This window comes from Hippocampus bargibanti, linkage group LG07 (genome assembly GCF_051943395.1).
Source record: "Hippocampus bargibanti isolate YZ-2025 linkage group LG07, ASM5194339v1, whole genome shotgun sequence".
NCBI classification, from domain to species: domain Eukaryota; kingdom Metazoa; phylum Chordata; class Actinopteri; order Syngnathiformes; family Syngnathidae; genus Hippocampus; species Hippocampus bargibanti.
Genome location: NC_142740.1, coordinates 2,948,644 through 2,960,577, shown reverse-complemented (window position 1 = coordinate 2,960,577; position 11,934 = coordinate 2,948,644). Strand labels below are relative to the sequence as shown.

At 37.5% G+C, this 11,934-nt stretch overlaps 1 protein-coding gene across 2 annotated transcripts in view; it reads right to left on the bottom strand.

Moving 5' to 3' along the window:
• Positions 1 to 1,232: 1,232 nt before the first annotated feature.
• The window catches only part of notch2 (notch receptor 2), an 85,104-nt gene continuing 74,402 nt past the window's right edge, over positions 1,233 to 11,934 (bottom strand). For both annotated transcript variants that reach the window (XM_089000738.1, XM_089000739.1), the window contains 6 exons: positions 11,806 to 11,893; positions 11,582 to 11,732; positions 9,684 to 10,003; positions 8,267 to 8,414; positions 5,776 to 5,873; positions 1,233 to 4,640 (listed from right to left, as the gene is read on the bottom strand). In XM_089000738.1, the coding sequence (XP_088856864.1) occupies positions 3,288 to 4,640; positions 5,776 to 5,873; positions 8,267 to 8,414; positions 9,684 to 10,003; positions 11,582 to 11,732; positions 11,806 to 11,893 (2,158 nt within the window). In that variant the 3' untranslated portion in view covers positions 1,233 to 3,287. The remainder of the gene's footprint in view (positions 4,641 to 5,775; positions 5,874 to 8,266; positions 8,415 to 9,683; positions 10,004 to 11,581; positions 11,733 to 11,805; positions 11,894 to 11,934) is intronic.

Below are 11,934 nucleotides of genomic sequence, written 5' to 3'. Positions count from 1 at the left end.
GCTAGCTTTCTATCTATTCTGCTCACCCACAGAAAAGCTGGTCGTGTGACTGTACAGTGACCTTGAGAGTTTTGAAAGGCGCTTACAAATGAAATGTATTATTATTATTGGATAGGATTAGCCTTTATGAGTCTTGCAGTGGAAAAATTTACAATTCACAGCAGCAAAGTGATGGAAGTAAGACATAATTTTGTGTGCATTTTAGGGATGTTTTGCTTTGTGTTGAGCTTTGTACATACATATAATCATTTTTTCTTTCAGATAAACTTAGGGCTAGCGCTACGAGCCCTTATTGAATACATTAAGTACGATTTAAAAATACAGCCAAGCCCAAAATTATTATTCAGGCTTGATGATCTGACTATCTAAATAAAATAAAATAACACACACATATGTATCTGATGATGCTTTAATTCAGAAGAGTTTGTCTGAGCGCGAGCATGTCCACAACTACTTCATATGGTCTTAGAAAAAAAAGAGAAGAAAAACATCTATATACAGTACACATCAACAAAATTATCAACAAAAACCTTTGCCTGCTATACGTGCAGAAATCTTGTTTGTGTTGGACGTTTCGCTCCTCATCCGAAAAGCTTCGTCAGCAACCTAAAATTGTGCGAGTAGCTCTGACCATATATATATATACATATATATACATATATATCGCCTTCCAGCGTGTTTCCTTTGGGATGAATAATTGTTAGCTAACTATCTAGCTAGCTGTTAGCTGCGTCGTTAATAATGGCCCTAATACTGGCTGTCTAGCTAGCTATCTATTAGCTATCAGGCTATCTAGCTAGCTAGCTAGCTATCGAAGCGACTCGCTAGCTATTAGCCATGTGAGTAGCACTCTATCTAGCTATCTATTAGCTATGTATTAGCTAGCTTTCTATCTATTCGAGTTACTTCCTGGTTGAGTGAACACTGGCGCCTGCGGCTGCTCACCCACAGAAAAACGTATCCTGTGACTGTAAAGCAAACTTGAGAGTTTTGAAAGGCGCTTATAAATGAAATGTGTATATATATATATATATATATATTTTATATTTTATATTTATATTTATATTTTTTATATGCTGATATGCTATATATATATATATATATATATATATATTTATATATATATATATATATATATATATATATATATATATATATATTATATTTTATATTTTATATTTATATTTTTTATATGCTGATATATATATATATATATATATATATATACACACACACACACACACACACACATATATAGGGACAGAGCTACCAGCAAAATTTTAGGTCATTGACGAAGCTTTTCGGATGAGGAGCGAAACGTCCGACACCTTCAAATAAGTACAGATGAAGTACAGATGGAATAAATGCTCCCATAGCTTTTTGGAGTATTGGATTGACTTCGAGACTTGGCTTATGCACCATGACAACTAAAACAAACGGCGACAATGATTGTAACTAAGCAAAAAATAGTTTTGAGGGAAACATTGAGGAAAAAAAGGCAGTTAAAAAAATCATTCAACAAGTGCACACAGTATTCGGATATAAAAAAAAAAGAGCTATTAAAAAAATTGCCAAGTAAAATCTCAGACTTTACAAGCAGAATGTGCTGTGCGTCCATGTGTTTCAACAACAACAACAAAAACAAACAAAAAAAAAGTCCATGGATTTTTGTAACTATGATTGTTCTTTTTTTGGAACTACTATACAACAAGTAAAAAGCTTCAGATGGGTCTCTTGAGTCACAAACGGGGTATCAGCCTCCCCACCGCTCCAAAAAAATGTGGCCATAGGAGAGTGGTTTTAACAGGAACATTGTCGAAAGGATTGATGAATAACAAACCCCGCCCCCCCCATCATCTTAATATCCGTTTTTGTGCATATAATCATAAAAGAAATATAACGAAAAAATAATTGTGATTTTGTTTGGTACGCATGTAGATAATGTCCCTCCCAAAAAAATAATACATATACAGGTAACATCCGACTTACGACCGAGTTCCGTTCCGACCGAACGGTCGTAAGTCAAAATGGTCATAAGTTGAAATCCATTCAAAATGTTGAATAGAGACTCGGAGGCTAAATGGCTCGCAAACTCCTCCCCCTCTGGTGCCATCACACGGTCGATTGCTGCGCGAGAGTGAGATGTTGGCTGGCATAAAACATAATTTTCTACTTTCTAATTTTCTAAGCCTTAAAACTACACAAAATATACCTTATTTTATGTATAATAAATGTGTTACGGTATTATAATTAAAGAAATAAACTGTACTGTAGAATAAAGTCGTTTTATTTGCCTTTGTGATGGTCGTTGATGGCTTGACGGAATGGCCGGTTTCCTCAGCATTAAAGACTTGATGAGGAACGTAGCCTTCTTCTTTCACCATCTTGAGGAATGATCCCTTGTTGGTACTTTCTCTGCGATAATTTTACCTAGTTCCTCATCAATTGTGTTCTGTTTAGCTGGGTTGATAGCTTTCTGCATCAAGTGTACAGATGGCTTGTGCGGGTTATTTGTGGAGCCTGAATGATGTGAATTTTAACCTTGCAGTCTACACTCTGCCTTTGAACTATCAAAGTTGAAACGAGTCCAAATTTTACTGGTTTCTATCCATTTTCTCACCATTTCACTTTTGTTTTTTTTTGTTTCAAGCTCTGTCGCCTCCCTTTCGTGTGTGTGTGTTTTCTCACTCTCTCTGTCGTCTGCCTGTGTCTTTTATGTTTAACCCCCTGCCCCCCCACTGCTGCGTTCTTGACCAATCACGTGGCTTTAACTGAAGACTGGGGGTGGGGAATAGAGGACAAAACATTCGGCCACCATTTCTTGTTAGGGAAACGGGCTCGTTCGCGAACGACACATCACTTATTGCGGCAGCTCCGTGTGTATCCCGAAAAATAGTTTGTATGCCAAGGTAAAACTTTCAGAAATGTAACGTGCGTCAACCGAAAAGTTCGTAAACCGAGGTATCACTGTATTTGAGTTATTCCGGGTTGAGTGAACGCTGGCGCATGTGGCTGCCACTGCTCACCCACAGAAAAACTGATCCTGTGACTGTAAAGTGACCTTGAGAGTTTTGGCGCTTTGAAATGAAATGTATTATTATGATTATGACTATGATTATGATTATGATGTATTTGATGTCTAGCTTGGGTGTTTTTCGGGACTATACACACGTTTTCTTAAGTGCAAAAGAGAGAAAGGACTATAAAATAGTATTGGAACAAAGAAATTGACAAGGCGTCAATCTCAAAGCATCATGGAACCCCAAAAAGTCTTTGTTTATCTGCATCTACGCAAAAACCTGCCTGCTCCCCAAAGCCTGCGGCTGCTGGGACGACTGCTGCTGCTGCGACGGTTGCACCTGCGCCTGCACCTGCGCCTGCGCCTGCTCGGGAATGTGCGTGTGGCGGCCCGAGGGCGGCGCGTGGTGGCCGTTCCCCAGCGAGGTGGGGCTAGTGGTGACGTCGGACCAGTCCGAGGTGGAGTGCGGCGACGACGACGACCAAGCGTCCGGCGATTCGGGGGAGGGCGTGAGATAGGGGTGCTCGCTAGCCGGGTGCGGCGGGTGACCCGGGGTGGTCCCGTCGGAGCTGGCGGGGGTGAAACTATGCTGGGAAGGCGGCGTGGGGTATTTATCCACCGGGCTCTGCATGGGCGGGTAAGAAGGGAGGGACCCCCCGTGGTTGATGGCGTGGGGGTGTTGCATCGGGTGGGGGAGGCCAAGGGTCATCTGCTCGGGGATTTGGTATAGCAAACCCTGGTTGCAGCGGAGGTGGGCGGGTCCCGGTTGGCCGTTCTGCGGCTGGGTTTGAGTCACCTGCACGTGGGGTTGCTTGAGCAGGCCTTGCCCCCCGCCGGGCGGCATCATTTGGAAGGTGACGATGGGGGGCAGCTGCTCCCGGGTCACCGTGACGTTCATGGGGGTCAGCATGGCGCCGCGGTGCTGCGCCATCCCGCGGTGCGTCCCCCCCATGGAGTGCGGAAGCAGGCCGAACATGTGGCCGCCGTAGCCGTGCTTGGTCATGCCCACCCATGCCTGCTGCTGCTGCTGCTGCTGGCCTAGCATGTGGCTAACGGGGGGTAGCATCGGCCTGGTTGCCGGGCTGTTCACGAGAGGGGGCGATTTGGCGGCGGCGGGGGCCTCCCTGGCGTGCGGCGACTCCAGGGAGTCGACGGGCGACATGGTGACGGAGCTTTCGGGAAGTCCGGCGGCTGCTTTCACGCCATTGACTCCGCCCCCGCCGCCGCTAGCGGGAGCTTCCCCCCCGGCGGGTTTCTTTCTCCGCTTCGCCTTGACGTCTTTCGGCTCTTTCGCTGCCCCGCCGACGCCTCCCATCTTGGCGCCGCCCCTGCGGCTCTTTTTGCCCTGCGCGCCGGGACGCATGCCGATGAAAGCGGCTCCGTTAGCCCCGCACATCACCGAAGAGTTTCCGCCGATGTGATTGGAGGCGTTGTGGGGGCTGTGAACCAGATTGTACTGGTCCAGTAGGCGCACGATGTCGTGGTGCATTCTTTCTTGCGCCGTGTCTCTCGGTAGACGATCCAAGTGGTCGGTGATGTCGCGGTTTGAGTAGTGGTCGAGGAGCACTTGGGCCGCTTCGAAACTGCCTTCTCGGGCTGCCAGGAATAGCGGCGTCTCCTCCTGAATGAAAAAAATTCACCCCGCCATTAGGTTAATTTGTCCCCGGTTGAAAATAAAAACATTACAGATAACATCCGACTTACAACCAGCGCAACTTACGACCACCCGTACTTACGACCACAACCGCCAGACCCAATTATTTTATTTAAAAGACAACCGACACCATTTTTGTGATTCCTAACTGACATCAGAAAAACGTTTTATCGCATCTAAAATACCCAAAACACGCTGGCTGATATTTTTAGTCAAATTCAAAAGATCAATAAAAATGACTTAAAGTGTCCCAAACTTTTTCACAAAATAAGCTTAGATTTGGGCAGGTTCAGAAAAACCCGCCCCCTTGTTCGGGACATCACGCCAGGATACTCCTTCACAAACTGCCCTGCTCCAGAATCAAAACAATGACTTCAGAGTTCAGATTCGGAGAAGATACTTTCTTGTTACTCATCCAGTTATGAATATGATTCAAATAGTTCTGAAGAGGAAAGCATAAATGTTTACAATCGATTAAAGAAGTCCTTCCGTATCAATTCGAGCCATCTGCACACCAATGTAGCGCCCAGAAAATGCACAAGATGGCGCACAAGCTCCGTTGGAAATGGGCTGATTTGTCCGCTGGGAATTTGTGTCAACTGAAACCTTCTTCATGCGGTTTACCACAATTGGCTGCGACACACAACGATTCACCATTGCGTTATTTATGTAGTTTTCCTTCTAATTTCGCCATCAACGCGGTGTTTTCAGACGAAAAAAAGTACCCAAAATGCATTGTGTGTCGCTTTCTCAGTCAAGGGCGTTCCCTCCGTGACGTCACTTAGGGGATCGTCAGCAATTCAAAAACAAGACTTCCGGAATATTCAGCGCGAGTCTTAAAACGTAAAATATAGCTACAGTAAAGTCTGGTTATATCGATATCGGATATATCGATAGTCCCGGTTATATCGATATTTTTTCGGACTCCCTTGAATATCGATATAACGAGACTTTACTGTATTATTTCAACTTACGACCATTTTGACTTACGACCGTTGGTCGTAACGGAACCTGGATGTACGTCGGATGTTACCTGTACTGCAGGGGGTGTTGATCGACATGCACCGAAATGAAAATAACACAGCACAGGATTTGAACTGACCTTATTGTCTTGCATATCACGATTCGCTCCATTCTTTAGGAGCACAAGCGTGGCCTCCACGTTGTTAACCGCTGCGGCCCAGTGAAGCGCCGACTTGCCTGCAATGGCAATAGTATTTAAAAAAAAATTAAAAAATAATTACAGAACATAAATAAATAGGTAGGTGCGTAAATAAATAAATAGACAAATAAAAATATAAAATAAGTAAGTGCATTAATACAGAAATGGACAAACAAATGAAATAAATAAATAAATAAAATAAGTAGATAGATAAATAAATAAATACAATTAGTAAGTGCGTAAATAAATTAATAGATAAATAAATAAATAAATAAATAAATAAAATAAGTAAGTGTGTTCATAAAGAAATAGACACACAAATGAAATAAATAAATAAATACAATAAGTAGATCGAAGAATAGATAAATAAATAAACAAACAAACATAAAATAAGTAAGTGCGTAAATAAATTAATAGGCAAATAAATAAATAAATAAAATAAGTAAGTGCGTACATAAATAAATAAACACATACAAATAATAAATAAAGTAATTAAGTAAAAAATTCAGTATGTAAATAAATAAAACACATAGATAAATACATAAACTAATAAATTAAGTAAGTGTGTAAATAAATAAAAAAGACAAACAAATAAATACATAGACAAATAAATAAATGAAATATGTAAGTGTGTAAATAAATAAACAAACACACAAAAATAAACAAACAAATAAACAAATAAATAAAATAAGTAAAGGTGTAAATAAAGACAGATAACTAAATAAATAACAAATAAATAAAATAAGTAAGTGTGTAAATAAATAAATACACAAACAAATAAACAAATAGACAACTAATTAAATAAAATACTTTTGTAAATAAATTAATAGAAAAATAAATAAATACATAAAACAAGTAAGTGTGTTAATAGAGAAATAGACACACAAATGAAATAAATAAATAAATACAATAAGTAGATCGAAGAATAGATAAATAAATAAACAAACAAACATAAAATAAGTAAGTGCGTAAATAAATTAATAGGCAAATAAATTAATAGGCAAATAAATAAATAAATAAAATAAGTAAGTGCGTACATAAATAAATAAACACATACAAATAATAAATAAAGTATTTAAGTAAAAAATTAAGTATGTAAATAAATAAAACACAGATAAATACATAAACTAATAAATTAAGTAAGTGTGTAAATAAATAAAAAAGACAAACAAATAAATACATAGACAAATAAATAAATGAAATATGTAAGTGCGTAAATAAATAAACAAACACACAAAAATAAACAAACAAATAAACAAATAAATAAAATAAGTAAAGGTGTAAATAAAGACGGATAAATAAATAAATAACAAATAAATAAAATAAGTAAGTGTGTAAATAAATAAATACACAAACAAATAAACAAATAGACAACTAATTAAATAAAATACTTTTGTAAATAAATTAATAGAAAAATAAATAAATACATAAAACAAGTAAGTGTGTTAATAGAGAAATAGACACACAAATGAAATAAATAAATAAATACAATAAGTAGATCGAAGAATAGATAAATAAATAAACAAACAAACATAAAATAAGTAAGTGCGTAAATAAATTAATAGGCAAATAAATTAATAGGCAAATAAATAAATAAATAAAATAAGTAAGTGCGTACATAAATAAATAAACACATACAAATAATAAATAAAGTAATTAAGTAAAAAATTAAGTATGTAAATAAATAAAACACATAGATAAATACATAAACTAATAAATTAAGTAAGTGTGTAAATAAATAAAAAAGACAAACAAATAAATACATAGACAAATAAATAAATGAAATATGTAAGTGCGTAAATAAATAAACAAACACACAAAAATAAACAAACAAATAAACAAATAAATAAAATAAGTAAAGGTGTAAATAAAGACAGATAAATAAATAACAAATAAATAAAATAAGTAAGTGTGTAAATAAATAAATACACAAACAAATAAACAAATAGACAACTAATTAAATAAAATACTTTTGTAAATAAATAAAATAAGTGTGTAAATAAATAAACAAACAAATAAACACAGGAATAAATAGATGAATAAAAAGATAACTAACTAACTACAGTAAAGTCTCGTTATATCGATATCGGATATATCGATAGTCCCGGTTATATCGATACTATTTCTATGCACGCACGGGGAAAATTACATGCAAACAGGGTCGGATATATCGATAGTCCCGGTTATATCGATATTTTTTCGGACTCCCTTGAATATCGATATAACGAGACTTTACTGTAACTAACTAACTAACTAACTAACTAATAATCGAAATTGTTAACGATACATTAAATCCAAGATGCTACGGGTATGAAAACAAGAAAACTATACTCGACAATAAAAGCTAAAAAGATAACGTTTACATGACATTTAGACCATCAGAAAAGCGCCATTTTTTTGTGGGTTAATTGTTCACTTTTGCATAACTGACCGTGATCATCGACTGCGTTGATGTCGGCATGGCAGTGGATCAGTTCTTCCACCATCCCCTCCACGGCTAATCTGGCCGCTAGGACGAGCGGAGTGGTGCCATCATTCATTCGGGCATCCAGATCTGTTGCGCGATTGCGAATGAGAATCTAAAAGGAAGCGAATATACACGGAGAGAAAAAAAGGAAATGAGTTGGGAATGGCAGAGTTAGCGCATTTTGAGTTAGCGATGAAAGCTAACGCGATTCTTTCACGGGTTTGTTTCACTCATTCGCTGCCATTCCCCGAATGTATTCAGGAATTGAAAAGTGTGACGTGGAACGCCAATCCCGAATTTGGTTGGGTTTTGTTTTTTCTTGCGGGTCAGCGCTGGTCAGACCTCTGCCAATTTTTTTGCCTTTCCACGATGGGGTAGCATTTCAGCTATTTCAGCTATTGTTAAAGCGCTATATAAATCAATATGTATGTATTGTTATTTTCTACAGCCGCCCCCATTTCGAGCTCAGATAATAATAATAATAATAATAATAATAATAATAATAATAATAATAATAATAATAATAATAAATGTAATCTCTAAGCGGCTCTCAAAACTCTCAAGCTCACTTTACAGTCACAGGATCGTTTTTTCTGCGGGTGAGAAGCGGCAGCCACATGCGCCAGCGTTCACTCAACCCGGAAGTAACTCAAATAGATAGAAAGCTAGCCAGGTAGCGAACAGATAGCTAACAGATAGCCAGCTAAACAGTTAGCTAACCAGCTAGATAGCCATATAGCTAATAAATAGTCAGCTACATAGCTACATGTGCTAATAGATAGCAAATTGATAGCCAGCTACGTAGCTAGCTAATACATAGCAAATAGATAGCCAGATAACTCCAGACCCATATAACTTAGGAATTAACTCTGTTTTTCGGATGAAAGACGAGAGTTTCTTACGCTGAATGGAATGTTTACGTCATCCTAAAAACTATAAATATTCTGTGGGGCACCATTCCCGAATTTGTTTGGGTTTTGGTTTTTACGATAAAGCGCTGGTCAAACCTCTGGCAATATTTTTCCCTTCAATCAAGTGGCAGCATTTGCCTTTTGTACATGTTAGTGCTTTGTTACACCTTCAGCTGTTGTCAAAGCGCGATATAAATCAATATGTACAGATTGTATTATATTTTGGGTAGTCACCCCCATTTCAAGCTCAGATAACTCCAGATAACTTAGGAATTAACTCGTTTCTTTTCTGATAAAAGAGGAGACTCTAAGGTTTCTTATGCTGAATTGAATTTTGATGTAGTCCTAAAACTTAAGATTGTGCGTGTCCTGCAATTTGAGTGAAAATGACACAAAACCCTGGCACTGGAGTGGACACCTTTTCTCACATCGTCTGGCAGTGAAGGAGTTAATAAGATGCGACGACTCACCTGGAAGACTCCCTGCGCATCCGCCGCCACGGCGGCGTGCAGGGGTGTCCTGCCCATGTTGTCGTGGGCGTTGGGATCAGCGCCGGCATCCAGCAACCTCTTGGCGGCGTCCGCCCTGGCGTAGCGGGCGGCGAGGTGGAGCGCCGTTTCTCCCGTGCGGTCCGTTTGAGCCATGAGCGAAGCACCCTGTGCGATCAGGTCAGATATAACGCTCGGACCCGGTTCATCGCCTCCGCTTTCTTCTTCCTCCTCGCCAGGTAATAAGCACTCAGGGCCGCCGCCGTTGCGGAGCGAAGCTAGCATCAACGGGGTGAAGCCATCTGGAACAAGAGTGATATTTTAGAATAATAATACATTACATTTTAAGGGCCTTTCAAAGCTCTCAAGGACACTATACAGTCACATACAGGCATAGATACGATCATAAATAACATATAATCACAAATAGAATGCAATAAATAAACAATTATACAATTATAAATAATACAGTAAAGTCTCGTTATATCGATATTCAAGGGAGTCCGAAAAAATATCGATATAACCGGGACTATCGATATATCCGACCCTGTTTGCATGTAATTTTCTCCGTGCGTGCATAGAAATAGTATCGATATAACCGGGACTATCGATATATCCAATATCGATATAACGAGACTTTACTGTATATATATATATATATATATATATATATATATATATATATATATATATATATATATATATATATATATATATATATATATATAATATTTATAAATTTTAGCGATACTTTAGTGATATTTTTGCGATATTTTCGCGCTTACTTAGCACTATTTTAGCGGTATTTTCACAATATTTTAGCGGTATTTTAGCAATATTTTGGTGGTATTTTAGCAATATTTTAGCAATATTTTAGCGATATTTGAGCAGTATTTTAGCAGTATTTTATTGATATTTTAGTAACATTTTTGCGACATTATAGCAATATTTTAGCGATATTTTAGCAATATTTTAGCAATATTTTCGCAATATTTTAGCAATATTTGAGCGATATTTTAACGATATTTTAGTGATATTTTAGCAGTATTTCCGCAGTATTTTATCAATATTTTATCGATATTTTAGCAAAATTTTAGTTTTAGTGACAAGTTAGCAATATTTTAGTGCCATTTTAGCGACATTTTAGCGATATTTTAGGGACATTTTAGACATATTTTAGCAATATTTTAGCACTATTTTAGTGATATTTTATCGATATTTTAGCAATATATTAGCAATATTTGTGCAATATTTTTGCGGTATTTTAGCAATATTTAAGCAATATTTTAGCGATTTTCGAGCGATATTTTAGCACTATTTTAGCGCTATTTTATCGCCATTTTAGCGCCATTTTAGCAATATTTTAGCAGTATTTTATCAATTTGTTATCGATATGTTATCGATATTTTAGCACTATTTTAGTGACATTTTAGAGATTTTCTAGCGATATTTTAGCACTATTTTAGCGCTATTTTATCGCCATTTTAGCGCCATTTTAGCAATATTTTAGCAGTATTTTATCAATTTGTTATCGATATGTTAGCAATATTTTAGCACTATTTTAGTGACATTTTAAAGATTTTCTAGCGATATTTTAGCACTATTTTAGCGCTATTTTATCGCCATTTTAGCAATAATTTAGCGTTTTTTTTTAGCGCTATTTTAGCGTTATTTTCGCAATATTTTTGCGGTATTTTAACAATATTTTTGCACAATATTAGCAATATTTGAGCAATATTTTAGGGTTTTTTAACGCTATTTTAGCGTTATTTTAGCAATATTTTTGCGGTGTTCTAGTCATATTTTAGCAATATTTTCGCACAATATTTGCAATATTTTATTGATATTTTAGCAGTATTTTATCAATATTGAGTTTTTACCAGGTCCCTTGACGTTGACATCCAGGCAGTCGATATCCACGTCAGCTTGCGGAGGGGTGAGGATGACATCGGCGGCTTTGCGATGCTGCAGGGTCCATTCCCTTCGGTCAATCCCAGCGTCCGAACACATGAGCAAAGGCTTGTCTTCATTCTATCAAAAATGCGACATGACGTTTGTAAGCACTACTTGTGTCAAACAGAATGTCTCCCGTGATGTTACTCACCCTCGGAATCTTTGCCGGAACCTCGTCTTCCATCCACCTTTGACCTTGACGTCCGTCCACCATGGCTCCATCTTGGCTCTTGAAATTTCTGGTATGAGCAAAAGCGTGTTTTACGTTGTTGTTTTACGT